Source organism: Amblyraja radiata, chromosome 10, assembly GCF_010909765.2.
Source record: "Amblyraja radiata isolate CabotCenter1 chromosome 10, sAmbRad1.1.pri, whole genome shotgun sequence".
In the NCBI taxonomy this organism is placed as follows: Eukaryota; Metazoa; Chordata; class Chondrichthyes; order Rajiformes; family Rajidae; genus Amblyraja; species Amblyraja radiata.
The window spans coordinates 21,383,206-21,403,885 of NC_045965.1; the positions used below are offsets into that span (position 1 = coordinate 21,383,206).

The 20,680-nt window shown below is 41.3% G+C and overlaps 1 protein-coding gene across 2 annotated transcripts in view; it reads left to right on the forward strand.

The window, feature by feature from the left end:
* Nucleotides 1–20,680, forward strand: part of pde4b (phosphodiesterase 4B) — a 167,123-nt gene that overhangs the window by 50,888 nt on the left and 95,555 nt on the right. For both annotated transcript variants that reach the window (XM_033028307.1, XM_033028308.1), the window contains one exon: nucleotides 9,494–9,543. In XM_033028307.1, coding sequence (XP_032884198.1) covers nucleotides 9,494–9,543 — 50 coding nt within the window. The remainder of the gene's footprint in view (nucleotides 1–9,493; nucleotides 9,544–20,680) is intronic.

Sequence of the window (20,680 nt, forward strand, 5' to 3'; positions counted from 1 at the left end):
AAAGCAGGCATGCAGGTGCAGCAGGCAGTGAAGAAAGCGAATGGTATGTTAGCATTCATAGCAAAACAATTTGAGTATAAGAGCAGGGAGGTTCTACTGCAGTTGTACAGGGAGTATTGTACACCTGGAGTATTGCGTACAGTTTTGGTCTCCTAATCTGAGGAAAGACATTCTTGCCATAGAGGGAGTACAGAGAAGGTTCGCCAGACTGATTCCTGGGATGGCAGGACTTTCATATGAAGAAAGAGTGGATAGACTCACCTTGCACACGCTAGAATTTAGAAGATTGGGGGGGGATCTTATAGAAACTTACAAAATTCTTAAGGGGTTGGACAGGCTAGATGCAGGAAGATTATTCCCGATGTTGGGGAAGTCCAGAACAAGGGGTCACAGTTTAAGGATAAGAGGGAAGTCTTTTAGGACTGAGATGAGAGTGGTGAATCTGTGGAATTCTCTGCCACAGAAGGTAGTTGAGGCCTGTTCATTGGCTAGATTTAAGAGGAAGTTAGATGCGGCCCTTGTGGCTAAAGGGATCAGGGGGTATGGAGAGAAGGCAGGTATGGGATATTGATTTGGATGATCAGCCATGATCATAATGAATGGTGGTGCAGGCTCGAAGGGCCGAATGGCCTACTCCTGCACCTATTTTCTATGTTTCTATGTTTCTATTATCCTTTGTTAAAGATACAAAACTTTCTGCCAGTGTCCTAGCCTTGCTTCCCACAATGTCCTAGAATACACCTGATGAGGAACCAGGGGGTTATCCATGTGTTTCTAGATGGCCAGCACCTTTCATAATATCAATATGCTTCAAGATATCACTGTTCCCTCCCCTGAACTCACTTGCCTTCGTGTCCTCCTACCTGGTAAGTACAGACAAAAAGTATTAATTAAGAGATCACTCATATCTTGTGGCTGCACACATTGATGCACTGATCCTTAAGGAGGCCTACTCTCTCCGTAATGACTTTTTTGCTCTTACTCTACTCATAGAATCTTACAATTCTCCTTTACTTTCTCTACCAGAGAGACTTCATGTCCCCTTAATGCCAGTTTTCTTCTTAAGTATACTTCTACATCTCTTATATACTTCAAGGGATTTGCTTGAACGCCGCTGCCTAAACAAAGACGTATAGGTTTGTAGGCTAATTGGCTTGGTATAATTGTAAATTGTTCCTAGTGTGTGTAGGATAGTGATAGTGTGCGAGGATCGGTGGGCCGAAGGGCCTTTTTCTGCGCTGTATCTCTAAACTAAACTAAAAATTATCTATATGTATTTCCTGACAAAGCTTCAATATCCCAAGTTATCTAGGGTTCCTTAAAACTATCAAACTTGCCATTCAACCATATTTGTGTGTCTGTATATGGTCTATGCTATATAGACACACTGAACTGTTCTGTATTTATGCTTACAATACTCTGTTGTACTGCAGCAAGCAAGAATTTCATTGTCCTATCTGGGACGCATGACAATAAACTCTCTTGACTTGACTTGACGATGTGAAACTTTAGGCTTTGAACTCTTCCCATCTTACTTTTAAAAGCCTCCCACTTCCCAGATGGATAATAGCCTCCTCCAATCAACCTCCACAAATTCCTTTCTAATGCCATTAAATGTAGCCTCGTCCAATTTTTTACTTTAACTTGTGGACCAGTCCTATCTTTTTCCATAATTAGCTTAAAACTAATAGAATCATAGTCCCAAACTGCTCCCTCACATAACAGGCACATACCCAGCCTTAGTTCCATTGTAGTCCCTTGTCTTGTAGAATCGTTTATATATTGCTTCAGAATACTTTCCTGTACTTAAGAATGAAAACTTTATCTATCTTCTCTGCAATCTCCATTGCTGCAATAAGAAAAAATAATTGACTACTTTTAATGTGAACCCCATGCCTTGCACAGCTTAATTATTTTTAGCATTACGATTGCAACTGCATTTTGTTTCAAAGTTCTATGTTTAATCAGGTTGTCATGTTGAGGCAATAAATCATACATGTCTTCTGTTATTATTTTACCCAATTCCATTTTCCTTCTTTCTTCAGTCTTCATTAATTGGGTGTTGAGGTATCAGTACCGAAAACTAAATCTGGCAGAAATCTAGCAAAGTAATGTGCCGTGTCTTGGAATTGTACAAATTCTGCAATGTTGTCCGCTTTCCTTGCCTCCACAATTGCATCCATATTTTTCTCTGGCTGAAATCCATTTTCAGAATTATTATTTCTGCACGAATAAACACTTCCAATTGATTTACGTGCAGTTCATGTAGCAGTCTTTTTAAAATTTGAGGATTTTTGTTTTTATTACCTGAGGCTGCTATTACATTTTGACTGCAAAGTCACCGATCTGCTATTCATAGTTTCCTGCTCATTGTTGCTTAAAACATCTACAGCAATGATTTTACATCACAAGGTAGTTTGGTATTCGCATACAGGCCCTTATATAATGCTGCATTTAAGGCTCTCTAATTGTCAAATTTGTTGACTCTCCGTGTCTACATTCTTTTGAACATCTGGCATGCCTAATTTGGTAATAACTTTGACTCCTACCAACTCTTCTAATAGATGTTGTAACGTCAGTACAGTCATTGTCAGGTGCCTGGTTCCATTTTATCTTGTACTCACCACATGGTCAAACAGGTGCTTGTCCACGCGTACCGCCTGGTGAACCTGGATTGTCTTTCAGGTGGGCCAAAAGGGTGCATTTTTGTGCTGAACTTTGATTCTGATTGTAGAAATCTTTTTCTTTATCTTAATCTAACACTTCCTCAATTCAGTTCTTCCACAATTTAATCTGTCTTGCCCAAATCTTCTGATTCTGCCTGAAAAAAATCAAATATTCAGAATCAAGAATCAGATCCTAGTCTGCACCCCTGTCAAAAATTTAAAATGTTGTTGAATTTGGACCTTGCATTGGATAAAATTCTTTAGCATCCTCTATGCAATTTCATAAGAGGTTAAAATAGATAACCTATTATAACCTAAAATAGAGGTCCTGTGTATCATAACTTTGAATGGATTTTCTCATTGATTATTATTTTTAAAAACAGTGCAATCAGTGCCAAATGCAAGAAGATGTCTTTGTTGCAATGCGGGAACAACTCTTTCAATGAGACTTGTTGACAGTTTCACCTATCCCATGATTGCTAGCTTCAGGTTTTAACAGCTCTAAAATTTCCAAAGATTTCAAAGATTTTCGGACATTTCTGAACCTATCTAAATGAACAGAAAAGCTTTGGTGCACTCCTGTATTACACTGTTTGTACAGGAACCTTCTCACCATTATCGTCAACGTCTACTGTTATTTGCACTGCAAAATATTTCTATATGTTATGACGTATAAACTGAAAGGTTACAGGAACAATGTGGAAAGTACAGCACAAAAACAGACCCAACCAGTCCATAATGGTCTTGTGTTGTAATAGTGCCCTATCCCGTTTTTCTGTGTTCAATTTAATTAGTGTTGCCTTTTATTCAAAAGTGTCAAGAGTATTTAATTGTCATATGCACCGACAACAGAACAATGAAATTCATATGCAACAGCTTAATACAATACATGTGGATAATATGTAATAAACAAAAATGTCATAAATTAATAACTACGATATTTAATGAGGCTAGCTTCCTTTTTCTGGTAGTACCTCCTATACATCCCTTCTATGGTTTGGAGGTAATTACCTGTGATGGACCGGGCAGTGTTCACCACGTTTTAGAATCTCCTTCTTTCCTGGGTGTTTGAGTTGCCAAACCAGGCCACAATGCAATCAGTCAATACGCTCTCTGCCGCACAGCTGTAGAGCTGAAGAAAGTATTTGTTGACGTCCACAGATCAAGGTTTCAAGGTTTCAAGGTCAGTTTATTGTCACATGTACCAATTAAGCTACAGTGAAATTTAAGTTACCATACAGGCATATTAAGTGAAAAGCAACAAGACACACAGCCACATAAAATAAAAGTTAACATAAACATCCACCACAGCAGTTCCCCACATTTCTCACTGTGATGGAAGGTAATAAAGCCCAATCTTCTCCCTCTTTATTCTCCCGCTATCGGGGCTGTCGAAGCATCCGCAGTCGGGGCGATCAAAAAGTTACTGCAGCTGGCGATCCGAAGCCCTCGCGTCGGGGTGATCGAAACTCCCACGTAGGGACAGTTGAAACTCTCTGCAGCTTGGAACTCCCAAATCGGTCTCTAACCAGGGACCGCTAGCTCCATGATGTTAAAGTCCACAGGCCCGTGGATGGAGCTCTCCACAGTCGATCCCCGGCAAAGGGATCGCAAGTTCCACGATGGTAAGTCCGTGCCGCGCCCACGGTTAATGCACCGGGGCAGTCTCCAGGAAAGGCTGCGCCACTCCACGATGTTAGGTCGCAGTGGGGACGGAGAAACAATACGGAAAAAAATCGCATTTCCGTCGAGGTAAGAGATTGAAAAAAGTTTCCCCCAGCCCCCCCCCCCCCCCACATAAAACAAATCAAGGAACACTAAAATATACTCTTTAACACATACTTAAAAATAACAAAACAGAAGAAAGGACAGACAGACTGTTGGTGAGGCAGCCTTTGCCGGCGCCACCCGGAGGTCATCCAGGAACGTACATCAAGATTGCCACTGAAACCTGCCTGAGTCTGAGTGGCCATATTGCCATCATCATCTGATGCTCTTCCTGCCAAGACTGACGTTGTCAAACTAGAACACACAAAATTCTTCACATTTCAGGGTCTTTTTAATTTATTGACTGCATCGTCTGATTTTTTAAAACTAATCATAATGTCTTTTTAATGTGATTCTCACACTGCAGGGCCTTGTGAGAACTCTTACGATGCGTACATGCACACACCTGACATCACTCTGTCGGCTGTCCTTGTGACTTTATTCTCTGTACAATTGTGCTGATATTTGCTTCGGAGCCTTTCAATCTGCAGTGTTCTAAACGTCTCAGGCAGGTTCGACCAGTATCCTTTTGCAGGCCCACACTTGTTCACAATAACTCAAGATTAGCAGCATTATGCCCAACTATACTGCCAGCACATCACACTGTTATTGGATCATGTTGCAGATGCGTCTTATTTCACGCAAGGTCTGCCCTTGTTTTTTTTTTGCAGGATCCTTCCTTTACATCCTTGTCACCAATTTGTAAGATATATATTCTAACTGCATGAAATTATGTTATGCAAGTAATATAGGAGTTACTTTGACACCTGGGGGACTGCTAACATACTGCTGTTTGGTTCACTCTATCCAATTGCATATGTGCATAAATGTCCTGCTTAGTTCACATACTTAGGTTGACAGTGATTGATTTTCAGAATATGATGGAGAAAGCTGGTTAGTGTCAAATAAGGGATGGAATGAGTTACCTCAGGAAAGGCTAAAGGGCCTGTCCCACTTATGCGACTTTTTCGGCGAGTACCGGCACCCGTCATAAGTCGTGTCAGGTCGGCGAAAACTTTCAACATGTTGAAAATTCAACGGTGACCAGAAAGACGCTCCGACTCTTTGAGTGACTGAGGAGACAGCTCATAACCATACAGGCGACACCCTGGCGACATGTCGCGGGGTGAAGCCTGTATGGTCGTGAGTAGTCGCCCAAAGAGTCGTACCTTGTTCTGGTCGCCGCTGGATTTTCAACATGTTGAAAATTTTCGCCGACCTGTAACGACCTATGACGGGTGCCGCAGTCGCCGAAAAGGTCGCGTAAGTGGGACAGGCCCTTTTGTGCGTCAATGCTCTGAAATAATGTGGCTGTTGATAAATAACCAGCATAGGATAAATCATTAAATCCTATAAAAGTTGAAGTCTCCCTAGAGAACGCTTAGCTTTCTGGAAGGTATAAGACACCTCAGCAAATAAATTACAACAAATGCCTGCTGCCCATACTATTCTAAGGTTGAAAGAGGACAAACATTTTTACGCAGCCTGTTTAGAATCTCGAATGCACTGCCTGCGGATGTGTAGTGGAATTTATTGTGGCCTTCAAGAGGGAACTGGTCGAATGCATGGGGAAAAAAACTTGGTCTGTGGAGAAAGGTCTGTTGAGTGGAAGAAGAGAGATGTTCTGGTAGCGAGCAGGCACAGACAACGGGCAAAATAGCCTCTTATGCCATGATTCAATAACATTTGAAACTGTTTTAAATGTACGTCCCACTGGAGTGTTGGAGACCCTAGCACTCCCTCACTGCCTAATCCAGTAATCTACAGACTCGGGGCATAATGATTGTATTTATTGGTTTTACCCATCTGATCATAATTTACTTCAGTCGTGTTTACAAACACATGGCACAATTGTGAAATTTTGATATACAATGAATTAAAATGAGAAGATCAGATGATTCATCAACTCTGCCCCGAAACAACAATGCCTGCAGCAATAATGTCTAAATGGGTACTTTCCCACCTGTCACTAAAACAGGTAAAATAATAGGTGACTGAAACAGATGTTCGTTAAAACAGTTGTCCAGTTTTTATTTAGTGGAGAGACCACAGTGAGAGTACCAAATGCAGTATACTAATTTGTAAGATAAACAAATAAATAATTGCTTCACCTGGAAAGCATGTGTGGGATCCTACAGGGTGGGATGGAAGAAATGAAAGGGTTAGTTTTGGATCTCCTGAATTCCATGTGAAAATGTTGAGGAATGTTTGTGATGACTGAGGAGAGCACTGCAGTCTTGTGAAATAGTGATCTCTTTGAAATACAAAAGATGGCAGAAATAGTAGTGGATGGCCCATTGATTATGGAGGCCCATGATGGGTCAAGGGCCCAAGAGAATTCTCATGGTTTTAGGGGGAAGAGGGAAGGCTGAGAACAGGTCAGGAAATGGAACTGGCTTGGTTGAGGAGAAAGAAGGATATGTCCAAAGCACTGTTATGGGAAGTGGTATCATCAGAACAATGTAACTGAGGTACAAGGGCCAGGTGTTATCTGGTCTTTCAAATGGGGTGGGAATAAATTCAGTCATTATCTGCGAGTTAATGGATCGACTGGGCTTATATTCACTGGAATTTAGAAGGATGAGAGGGTATCTTTTTGAAACATATACAATTCTTCAGGGATTGGACAGGCTAGATGCAGGAAAAATGTTCCCCATGTTGGGGGAGACCAGAGCCAGTGGTCACAGTGTAAGAATAAGGGGTTGGCCATTTAGGACCGAGATGAGGAAATACCTTTTCACCCAGAGAGTTGGGAATCTGTGGAATTCTCTGCCACAGAAGGCAGTGGAGGTCAAGCATTTGATGTTTTCAAGAGAGAGTTAGACAGAGCTCTTAGGGCTAACTGAATCAAGGGATATGGGGAGAAAGCAGGAATGGGGTACTGATTTTGGATGATCAGCCATAATCATATTGAATGGTGGTGCTGGCTCGAAGGGTCGAATGGCCTACTCCTGCACCTATTTTCTATGTTTCTATGTTTCATGCCTGTGCAGTTGAAGATAGGACGATCAAGGCAGGTGACAGTTTGAACTAGAGCACATGAAAATGAGGGGAGCCTGTTAATTAATCAGGAAAATGTAGCAGTGGGAAATTGAGTAAAGGTGGAAAATGATGTATTCCGTAGCCTGTGAAGTCCTCACCCTTACTATCAGCCTTTAATTAGCTTTCTTTTTATGCCTTCTCCCTTGAAAATCTAACAGTGTTCCAGTGTTTAGAACATTTCTGCCCCTGTTATTTTCTCTCCTAATGCAACTGCAGTCATCAAGTGGCAGAACTGCCAGGATTTTGCTGCCAACCTTGGCAGCAATGTTAGAGTGCCACAGCTATCAAAGAGAGTTCAGAAGTCTGACTGTCAGATCCCTGCCAGGATATTTAAGGCTGAGATATTTAAATCCAGACAGAGTAGATAGAGAGAAACTGTTCCCATCGACGGCTCAGTAGAATAGTAGAATTGCTGCCGTAAAGTTCTGGCAGCCCAAGTTCTCTCGAGACCTTTGGTGCTATCTCCGTAGAGTTTGCATGTTCCCTGTGCATGCGTGTTCCATTGTGGTTTCCGCTGTGTGCTCTGATTTCCTCCCACATACCAGTGAAATGTCTGGCCAGTATGCTGTAAGAAAATATGGGGACAGGGTCACGCACGAGTCAGGGCATATAGAATGGAAGTGATTGGCAAAAGAACCAAAAGTGACATGTGAAAACTTTATGTAGCAAATGATGTCTGGAATGTGCTACCAGGGGTAGTTGTGGAGACAGATTCAATTGCAACATTTGAAAGTGAGCTGGATAAGTATCTGAAGGAAAGAATTTGCAGGGCTCACAGGAGTGTGTGTGTAAGTGGAAAGCTGGATTGTATTCACATAGGTCCAGTATAGATTTGATGGATGGAAGCCATTTGGCCATTCTATGATTCCCAAGTCCTAGTAAGTGAATCCCTGCCCTAGATTCAAAATCCATCTAAATCATTAGGATGGAAATCTTCGCTCCCTGCCAACTGCGGAGTATGATTCTCATTGTTTACATCGCTTATTGGCAATATGTCTCAATGCCAAGAGAATGCAGCAAAATATTAAACATTACTGTAGGGCTAGAGATAGTAATTTCACTGATCCATTGTTCATGAATTTTATGTCGCAGGTGGTGTGCCTACTCTTCAAATCTTTTATAGTCACTCTACATATCTAAATAAAAATGCATTATTTTGTCCATTACTCATACCTACAGGAATGTAACTTGAGAAAACATAAGAAAATATTTTTAAATGAATTTCAGAATTAATGTATTATAATCATTTTGTCATAAAATTAGTTTTACCTGTTTGACATTTTCATTAATTGTTTTAATCTGCCTTTAGTAACTGGGTATTGTTTCTTCATGTTTCATTATTGCATTGAAAGAAAGTTAAGGGGAAAACAAAGTGCTGAAGGAAGTCAGTGGGTCAGGCGGCATCTGTGGAGGGAATGGTCAAATAATACTTTGGGTCAGGACCATTATTCAGACTGTTTGGAGTGGGGGGGGGGCGAGAATAAAGAGACATGGTGGTACAAAGCCTGGAAAAATGATAGGGGGATACAGGTGAGTCGGGTGATTGGCTGATGGGTGGACCAAGTGACAAAGACTAGAGGTGAAAAGGAGGCAAAAGAGTATCAGATAAGGAAGAAAGAGGAAGACTGAAATGTAAAGTCAGAGGGAGGTACATGGGTGGAAGGGGCCAGTGGATAGGGCAAAAAACATGGGATAAAAGGGGATGGGAGATGAGCATACATAGGTGGGAGAGCAGCATGGTAACTGGCCTGGTGGGACATGGAGAGAGAAATTTGTGCACACTGGCTTGAGGTGGTTGGAACAGGGGTGTGTATGAGAGGGGGTGGCTGAGGGGCGGTATTTCTTGCAATTGGAGAATGTTCATACTGTTCAATCTGTTGGGTTGTAAGCTACGGAAGCAGAACATGAGATGCTGTTCCTCCAGTTTGTGTGTGGCCTCACTCTGGAGGTGGAGGAGGCCAATGACTGTAAGGTTGATATTGGGAATAGTCTAATTAGTTTCCTTTCTCTTTCCATAGAAGATCCCCTGCAACAAGTCAACCGCCTCTTACAAGAATCAGCCTAACAGGTGCTAAATTCTTTCTTAAAAGTCATATACAAACTAATGATGATTCTCAATTCATATTTATACGTATAAATTGCAAACAAGACTGTACTATGAAATGTACTCCAAAGCTCCCTCTTATGAATGAAATGCTGATGGTGCACAATTATTGTCTCTGGTCCGACATTGTGCTGTTTGCTGCATTTAACATTCTGTCCATTGATTTGCCGGAAACTGGTGAAATTCATTGTTTAGCTACCTTATGAAACTCTGACTTCAGAAATGATATTGTCAGGTGAACTAAGATTAATGTTGCTTGGAAAGAACATTGCTTACAATTCTGGTTGGCGCTTTATACATGAGGTTTGATGGCACATGAGAAAACATGGATGAGATTGAAGGGTTTTTGAAACAAAGAATGATAGACTCGGCTGAGGTTGGGATACAAGGAAGAATAGGAGAAATGTTACTGGTAAATTCAGAATTCCAAGAGACCTGGACCAAACAGATAGGAAAAGCAACGATCAGGAACATTAGTCAAAAAAATAGATAGAAACTGAGGAAAAATCTTTGCACCCAGAGTTTGGTGAGAGTCTGAAATGCATTGTCTGCAAGGAAGATAGAGAGTAAACACCCTTTACATTAAAAAGATATTTGGAAGAATATCTGAATCATTATTTGATGTTCTGTAATGTATTAGGGATATGGATTTGTTTTGGGATGTGGGATGTGGTTGGATAGGATTTGTTTTTGTCCACACAGATTCAAATAGCCATATTAACCAAGGAGGTTTGGATGATTCTTGATCTGGTGTTTGCAGACAGAACTTATTATGTTATAACCAACTTGGACTCAGATTCCATGTTTCCCTCACTGCCCTGAAAATAGTGGCAAGTCATGTTTATGTTCAAGTGATACTGCAAGTGATACTGCTGATGGTTCTGATCCACAGCCCTCTGTGTTTTAAATAACGCTTCATAGTTTGAGCAAGGATTGTTAGGAATCCCCGAGCATCACTGATGCCCGGCATTCATAATTGGAAATGGTACCATGCAATATTTGCATTATTTTAATTTCATTTTGAATGCAACCATCTGAATGTTAGTGGATGAATTCAATACCTGTTTGTACTTCTGGCAATTGTGCTTGTGACTGATTGAGCAAATGTTTTTTTTTTGTAGTTCCTGACTTCAACACACAGTATAAAAGTTGGGAGGTCATGTTGCAGTTGTATAAGACATTAGTGAGACCGCATTTAGAGTACTGTGTTCAGTTCTGGGTACCATTTTATAGGAAAGATATTGTCAAGCTTGAAAGGGTTCAGAGAAGATCTATGAGAATGTTGCCAGGATTGGGGGGTTTGAGTTATAGGGAGAGGTTGAGTAGGCTGGGTCTTTATTCCTTGGAGCGCAGGAGGGTGATGGGTGTTCTTATAAAATCATGAGAGGAATAGATCGGGTAGATGCACATAATCTCTTGCCCAGAGTAGGGGAATCGAGGACCAGAGAACATAGGTTCAAGGTGAAGGGGAAAAGATTTAATAGGAATCTGAGGGGTAACTTTTTCACACAAAGGGTGGTGGGTGTATGGAACAAGCTGCCAGAGGAGGTAGTTGAGGCTGGGACTATCCCAACGTTTAAGAAACAGTTAGACAGGTACATGGATAGGACAATTTGGAGGGATATGGACCAAGCACAGGCAGGTGGGACTAGTGTAGCTGGGACATGTTGACCGGTGTGGGCAAGTTGCGCCAAAGGGCCTGTTTCCACACTGTATCACTCTATGACTTTAAAAATATTTGCAGTGGTAAGACTATATGGTAATTCTCCAATTGCTCACCAGCAGAATTTTGAGTTAAAATTTTGAATTGCAAAAAATGCCAACTATATCATGCATGCAGTTCATGAAGGTATCCAGCAGCCGTTTTCAGGGCAACCCCCCAGTTTTTCAATTGCAGTAGCAATTATTATTTTTGTGAAACTTAGAAACTCTTGTCCAGATCCTTCTTTACACCAACACCTATGGAGGCCACTGTGATTATATTACTAATCTACTAACCCAGAGTCCAGGACTGAAAAAAAGCAAAGATCTTAAGCTCAAGTGCCACCAGGGCAGTTATGGAATTTAAGTTGTTGATATCTTGAAATGGTTTAAAAATCTACAGTATAAACAAGACCAATCTACAACAGACAGATGTCTGCGAAGACAGTATACTTATTTTGGCACTCCTCCTCATCCAATTAAAATTGTTTCACATTTCTTCACTCTCAGCTTCTGCCAGCTAAACAACCTTGGCCTCTATAATGACATGGCACCAGGATAATCATTAATTTTCCCTGTCCATTTTGCAGAAAAATTATCAAATAGTTTTCCCCACATTCCCGCTATTGGAGACATTTTTGCTGGCAAATGCATTTTATTTGTAATTCAGCCATTTTCCTGAAATCACTTGCAATCCCTCAGTGGGCACCAAATCAATGATTGCAGACAATCCATCATGCAGGGAAATGTCCATTATCCAGGCCGCAGTTAGAATTCCTGCACCCATGATAATTTGTGATATATCAGCCATTACCTCTTTATCTGGAGCAGGTTTGTCAGCACACATACAGCATTTTGGGCAGCCAAGTTAGTATGAGGATTGAAGCATTCCCCACATCCCCATTCAACAATGTCCACATAGTCCATTGACCATCACATGCGTCTGTGTTCAACAGCACAAAAATAAAACAAAGCCCAGAAAATGTGCATTTTAACTCAAATTTGTAACACAGTCGGAACACTAAGTAGTGTTATTTTAAAAAGGGAGTCGGGGCAGTGAGAAACTGAGTCTATGAGTGGCAAAGAAGAAAAAAAGTAGAGTAACATCACAGCATAAGTAAATCTGATGACGAGGGGCTGCAATAAACATTTAATTAAACAAACTTTATACAAACTTTAAGCAATTTAATTAAAAACCTTTAAAAAATAGAGAAGACCGTACTATGAACTTTTGAAACTTTGTTGGTGCCAGAAACATGGCAACTCTTTGTGTAATGCCTAGGTGAAGTTGTCTGTATGAATTTAATGGATTGTTAAAACAAAGAATTCCACTGTACCTAGGTTCATGTGACAATAAAGTATCATTCAATCATCGATTTTGTTAATCGTTGATTGACTTGCAACATGTGTTGTGGCTGGCCTTGAGCTGTGGGAGCAATAACCCTGTGTGTGTGTGTGCAGGTGGAAAACCACATGAATTGTAAGGTTGACCACCAAGCGACAGAGATTAGTGGTAAGTAGTGATGTGGTCTAGTGAATTAAACCAGTGACAGCTAGAAGGTTTTGCTAGAAATATGTGCTCTTTGAAGATAGACTCACTTTAACAATTTGTATGAAGTTGTTATACTTTGTTCTGCACTATGGCCATGTTCTTGTGCCACTCTCCTGCTATTGATCTGCTCTGTTGTCTGTTCTGAAAGCATCTTCAGCATCCACTGTAAGGCATCCCCTCCCCATCAACCCTCAACCTTTTCCACTTTCCCCACCCCACCACCATCCCTCCAAACATATTGGAGAAACAGAATGTTGCACTCCTACCACCTTGGGTGGCATGGTAGAGTTGCTGTCTTGCAGCGCCAGAGATCCAGGTTTGATCCTGACTAGGGGTGCTGTCTGGAAGGAGTTTGTACGTTCTCCCCGTGACGGCGTGGGTTTTCTCCGTGTTCTTCAGTTTCCTCCCACACTCCAAAGACATACAGGTTTATATGTTAATTGGCTTGGTATAAGTGTAAATTGTCCCTAGTGTGTGTAGGATAGTGTAAATGTGCCAGGATCGCTGGTCGGTGTGGACTCGGTGGGCCGTAGGGCCTGTTTACCAAGTCCTACCACACCAAGTCAGAAAATATTGGTGGTACTGTGTTCAGCCAAGGAACAAGTGTATGATTTTGAATCAATTTCTAAATTCTTCCTTTGACTCCTTGTAATGGTACAAGCAGGTTACCAGAATTTGGATCTATGATGGAGAAAAAACACTTCAATCACGTAAAATTGAAAAAATGTAAGCTTTTATTAAAACAACAATAAAACAATAACAAAACTAAAACAGCGAGTCTCACATCTTTCCACTGCACACTGTGGGCCACTTTAATAGCAACCTGGTCTAGAGAAGTCAAGGGTCCTGGCACCATTCCAGCTCCCTGTCTGGTGTGTTGCTGACTCAATGCTGACTGTGAGCTCACTCGCAGCATGCACTTACATACTCAATCCGCCTCGAGTAAGGGGTGTACTCCCTAATGGGAGCGCACTCCCTAGTCTGCAAACAACAGTCAACTTTGTTTTTTAAACTAGGTGTGGGAACTAGGAGTTATTTAGTCGTCCTAAATCTCAGATATCTCTGGGAAGAAAGGTTTGTCTTGTCTTATCACTAAATGTCCTTGAGGCTGCATTATCTTATTTACTAGTTCTTCCAAGTGAACAAACTAATTTTCCTCAGCGTCTCATTGTTTTTCTCAGGGAGTCAGCGTGCTCGATGAGTGCTGTTAGCAGACAACTCTATTTTAGCTGCAAAGCTAGTTTTAATCCTCACATTTATTTATTTCCTTGGAAAGGAGTAATCTGCTTTTAAGTTGCACTGGCACAAAGGATAATGGATGCCTCATTATTGCATGCTGTCAATTTAAAGTGAAAGCTTCATGCAGCAATCATAGAAGGCATCAAGCAACCCATTTTTTTTTATGCTGTCCACATTGCAATGAATTTATCAATAACATGCCAGAATTACCATGCCTGTTTTTGAATGTTAGGCGTGTACTCCTGTATTTTGTCAAAACCTGTGCAAATGGTTTTAACATCTGTGACTGTTTTACTTTGTAGTTTTAAATTACATGTTCATTGATGGCAGGGTGGTGCTTGTAGTAAAATTTGTCATTTTGAAATCATCTGCATGTGGTAAAGGGAAGGTCAGAATAAATTACTTATGGTTGCAAAAGTGCTGAATTAGTTCCAAATGCAAATCAAAAATTCTGAAATTGAAATGATGCCGCAGGCAGAATAATGTTTTATATTACGTCAATTTGGTTTTCTTTGTGGGCTGACAAAACCTAAACCCTTTGACTCTTTTTGGATCGAGACCAAAGACAGTCACTTCTATCATTTATTTTGTAAGTTGGAACTCGCGCATGTTGAGTAAGAATAAGGGGTAGGCCATTTAGAACAGAGATGAGGAAAAACGTTTTCACCCTGAGAGTTGTGAATCTGTGGACTTCTCTGCCTCAGTGGGCAGTGGAGGCCCATTCTCTGGATGCTTTCAAGAGAGATAGAGCTCTTAAAGAGTGGAGTCAAGGGATATGGGGAGAAGGCAGGAATGGAGTACTGATTGTGGATGATCAGCCATGATCACAGTGAATGGCGGTGCTGGCTCGAAGGGCCGAATGGCCTACTCCTGCACCTATTGTCTATTGTTGATGCTGCTGACTCCATTAAACCAATCTTGGAATAGAGTTATCTCTTCGGCAACTCTTTCTAAAGTATTTCATAAAGTTGCCATTTTTATTCACTGACATAATCATTTTTAACTCTATAATTGCTTCTGACTGGATTGTGAAAGCTATTTTGATTAGATCAATTCTAAAAATTATGTATTTTGTTTGACTGCAATTTTTATTAAGGTCATTTCTGCAGCTAATAGAAATAGAGTCATAGAGCCATCCAGTTTGGAAAGAGGCCCTCCCTCCCTTCTTGCCCACACCGACCAACATGCCCCTTCTACACTAATCCCACCTGCCTGCTTTTGGCCCATGTCCCTCTAAACCTACCCTATCCATGTACATGCCTAATTGTTGCAAAATCAGAGAAGTGTTGCTGAACAAATATGTCCATTTGCACCCACAACCAACATGACCTGGATTAGTGAACTTGCCCATAAAACCTTTTGATATTTTCATAACTCACCTGGGTGAATGATTGTCATGTTTGTGGCGGCAGAAGAATCTATCCCCCCAGAAGCATTTTTCTTGAGCTGAGTCACTGTTGCGACTTCCTGCTACAATAATTGTCACAGCTGAGGTGTTCATTATTCCTGTCAGCTGCTGTTGACGATCTTTGATTTAAGGCTCCATTACAACAACTTTACGTCACCAGAGCAGGAAAATCTAGCTCAGTGTGTTTTTCTCCCTACAGATGGGTGTACTATCCTGTATCCTGTTCTGTCAGTGAAACATAAAAGCTGGCTTTGAAAAATAACCCTTCTCTTCAAGAATTTCAGACTACCATTATACCATCTGGAATTTTAAAAAAACACATAGATTTACTTTTAATTGCTTCTCAGGATAGGAAAATTTAAGCAATAATTTCAATTAATTGATTAAGCTAATTACTATGAGGAGTGTGTTTCCACCAGAAAAAAATAAAATGATTGATATAACTTGGCCTCCTTTATAAGGAAAAGAGGAAAAGAAACATTTCCTTTCGTATCCGGTGTTTTGTCCTCTGTGTCTGAAGTCTGATTCATTGTGAGCAGACCTTTCCTGTTTGTCAATGTTTGGGAAGTTAGAGGAGGTGAGAGAGTCGACTGAAATGATGATTTGGTGCGAACATTACAAAATCATTACATCATTATAAAACAAAGTGAATTAAAATATTATGTTGAGTTTTTAAAAAATGTTTAAAGCATTGTGATTTAATATTTAATGCACAATCTGCAAAGATCATTATCGGTGATAGTTTTAATGCTGCTGTTTCAATGCAGAACCTGGATTTGAATTTAGCACAAATTATGGAGATGAAAATCTGTCCACTGAAACAGCAGGATGCATACTTCCTGTACTCCATCTCAATAACATGTTGAAGATGCAAGATGATGGCAGGCATTGAGAACGGAGCACAATTCTCAATTAACTCACTAAACCATCTGATTTTGGTACGAGATCCTACACTTTGCTTTTCTTAGTGGTATTTCTTGGGGTATTCTGATCAAAGTTTGCAGTTGCGATGTATGGATATGAAGTCAACTGCGAAATTGCAATAGACTTAACGAAGATCATTTATTATTGCTGGAGTAGTTTACTGGAAAGCATATTGGTGCAGTCAGTACAGATCTTATCAACCCAATGCTCTGATAATTAGGTTTATCAGTAAGCTGTTGTTCTTTTGGACGTTAAATAGGACTTGGCATGTGATATTGCAATAGCATGAGAGTTTATTAATTGCATTATGTGCTTTTAAATTGCTTGTAGTGAATGCAAAATACTTGTTTCCAGTTACTTATGTGCTATCCACTGTGGGGGATGATTGTCTAATTGTAGTCCTGTAGGTCTGTGTCCAAGATGGCTGCCGTGAAGAGAGAGTGGACGCTGGCGCGCTTTGGCTGCCACTGCTCCCTCTTCACACTGTGTTTTTGATTTTCTGTTTTTGGATTGAATTCTGTTTTTAATTTGTGTCTCTGTGATGTCTTTATTACTTGTTATATTCCGATTATATGTTCCGATTACTATGTAAGGTGTCCTTGAGATGTCTGAAAGGCGCCCATTAAATAAAATTTATTATTATTATTATTATCATGGTATCCTTGCAAATGAATCAGCCCTCCCAGTCTGCAGTTACATTTGAAGTTTTGGACATTTCAGTGCTGGAAAACCACACTAATACTGCAAATTTCAGGAAGTGTAAAACGAAAATGGAAATTCAGCAGCATCTCTGGAGAGAAAAGCAACATTTAGATTTCCAGTAAATGACCAGTTCAGAACTGGGCAGTGTAGTGGCGCAGCTGGTAGAACTGCTGCCTCATAGCACCAGAGATCTAGGTTAGATCATAACGTTGGATGCTGTATTTGTGGAGTTTGCACGCTCTCCCTGTGACCATGTAGGTTTTCTTTGAGTGCTTCTGTTTCCTCCCACCAGAGGTCAATTGGCCTCTGTAGAATTGCCCGTAATGTGTGGGGAGTGGATGAGAAAGTGGGATAACATAGAATGTACGTGAACAGGTGATTGATGGTCAGCATGGACTCAGTGGGCCAAAGGATCTCTTTCAATGTCATATCTCTAACTCTAAACTCTGATCTGAAGAAGAATTTCTCAGTGAATCTCAACTGCTTTCGGTAGATTCCACACTAAAAAAATCCCGTACCTTTTCACTTAGGCCCTAAATCCAGTAATTTTCAATTCAGTTGACATTCGGTTATGGTGGAGGCTGGATACCAGTTATGGTGTACATTTTAGAGGATAAATGACTGTGACTCCTAGGCCAGTGTGGAGTTAGTTCAATTCATTGGTTGCAGAGTGAACGGTAAGGGGGAAACAACTGCCACTCACTGTGATTATTAGCCATGGACATAGGGCAAATGTGCGTGTGTGTGCATCTATCTGAGTTTGCATGGCTGTACACCCATCTGTGCACATGAACACACACACTTTGTGACTAACTCCTAGCCGCCTACCTAGCCTGTGCTTCCAATCCCCCGAAGATAGGCACAAAATGCTTCAGGCACTCAAGAAGGGTCTCGACCCGAAACATCACCCATTCTTTCTCTCCAGAGATGCTGTCTGTACTGTTGAGTTACTCCAGGATTTTGTGTCTATCTTTGGTGTAAACCAGCATCTGCAGTTCCTTCCTACACATTCCCAATCCCCCACTCCAGTCACACATGGGCGCCGTCCTGTGTGGTATGGCTGCCCAGCCTGCAGCTGTTCGTTTTTTCACTCTTTTTTTTAATTTTTAATGAGTTTTAGTGTTTGTTTCTGGAGCTCTAGTCTTTTTTATGTGGGGGGTGGGGGGGGAAACAACTTTTCAGGGTCCCTACCTGGTCGGAGAGGCAGCTTTTCTCCGGGCTGCACCGTCGACCCGTCCTCGCGGCCTACCAGCGGGCCTGGAGCGGCGTTTCCTGAGGGGACCGGCCAGAACCTCGGCTTCGGCGGCGGCGGCACAGCGCTGGAGCGCTATTGTGGAGCGGGCAATGCCTTGCCCGGGTCGCCGCGCTGGAGCTTCGGTGAGCTGAAGACTGCCGATAAAAACATCGCAGAGCTGCGGGACTGTGGAGCGGCCAGCTGCGGGCGGCGGCGCTGAACTTTTCACCGGGAGCCTAGGATCTCGCGACGAGATCGCCAGTAGTGGAGCTCCAACCGGCGCAGCCTTGTTGGCTTCAGAAGCTGCGGTCTCCGGTAAGGGAAGCGGCCGTTCCAGGTGTCCCTAGCCGCTGAGAGGATTCTCCCGACGCCGGAGCACCATTACCCGGCGAGAACGGCCTGGAACATCGGGCCTCCGTAAAGGGAACGGTGGAGGCCTCAATAGGCCCGACTATGGGTGGACATAGGATGGGGACTGGACATTGTGCCTTCCCTCATAATGGGAACCATTGTGGGGGGATGTTTGTATGTTTAAATTATTTATTGCTGTTATGTCTGTATTCTTTCTTTATGTGCTGCATTGGCAAGAAGCATTTCACTACACCTAGGTGTATGTGACCAATAAAATAACCTTTGAACCTTTGAACCTTTGAACATCTGATCTATAAATCTTTCTGTTCATTCCAATTCTGAGTCATATGTTGGCCATCACTGTTAGTTACCAGGTGTATATATGATACTTCATAGAAACTAGCCATTTGATAGGTGTAGACAATCAGGCAAAAACAAGATCTTAAACATTGTACTATATTTTTATTTATGGAGTTGATCTGAGCTCACACTCTAATAAAACTGCTTCTGGCAATATAACAGGAGATCTTTCACTTACTGATCTGGTGTGACTGATGAACCTGCGTCCATTGAGAAGAGATGCCAGTGCCATTAATGATCAACTAAAGTGTTTTTTTACTTTATAAGTATGAGTGGTGATGCTTACAGTCAGCAGACTCATAGCATATCCTATTTACTCCTCAATTCTTTTGTCCTTCCCGATAAGTCAAAATGGGAATTTGCTTTTGAAAGTCATTGGTAAAGATATTGGAGGTAAAAAAAATATCTGCGCTGATGTTGCACAAAGGCTCATCAAAAGTGCCTACAGAATAAATTACAACGAATGAAATAACCAAAGTTTAGAATTAGTGAAAATACCTTTATTTCTGTATTGTGATATAATCCCGTATGTCTATCCATACATGTAACGTTAATATTAACATTAGGGCGTACAAAGCCGGTAGTTTATTAGATTATCACATTAAGGAGTTGGTTTCAAACTGGAGATCAAATTATTTACACATTATTTCCTTCTAGTTACAAATCCTGAATATCCATTTCAAATACATAGACCTACCGTTCGTTTTATACATGACAAAAGTGCAGCAAGTTGCGTTTTAAGTTTGCAAACTATCCACAAATAAAACATAGGGCACAGGAACAGCCCCTCAGGCCCCCTAGATTTTTTGTGCCATACGTGATGCCAAGACAAACTCTTATCTGTCTGTACATGAACCATATCCCTCCAGTCCCTGCATATCCATGTTCCTATCCAAAGGCGCTTAAATGCCACAATTGGATCTGCCTCCGTGAGGAGTTACGATGAGGGATTACGTGAAGAACCCGCTCAGTGCGCAGGCGCGGCATACTTCCAAGCAGCGGTGTGGAATCACAGATAGACACAGTTATTTGAAGTAAACATAGTAAAGATAAGGAGACATCAATTTATTAGTTTGATCCATATAATGAGGGTGGGAGCGGAGGGCACGTAATCCCTCATCGTAACTCCTCATAAAATACAGATCAAACTTCAAACTGGTAAGTTCTCGTTTAATCTTACTATTTTACTTCGGAGTCACGTGAGTGACTACGTGAAGATTTCAAAGCTCTGTGATTTCAAACCGTGTAACAGTTTCATTTCACTCACTGCCGAAGTTCTTGAGGGAGGAAGTGTTATCGTAATCAACCAATGAGTCTATTTGTAGAAAAACACAATGGTATTTTTTAAACAATAACAACAAAGAATTAAGTTGCTCCCCTGGGCTTAAATTAAATATTTGCAGTTCGTAAATCTTTACTGCAAATAAACCAGGTTTTGCCAACGGCTTATTATAAAATTTCTGAACGGTCTTTTACCCCCCCCCCCCACCATCCTGCTGTAGCCAGGATGTGGTCTATAGGCATGACCATTCTTTAGCCGTCGACATGGATGCTGTCCTGGTGGAATAAAATTTGTACATGTTAGTGTTTATCCCAGCAGTTTCTCGCACCTGCTTGAGCCATCTCGCAA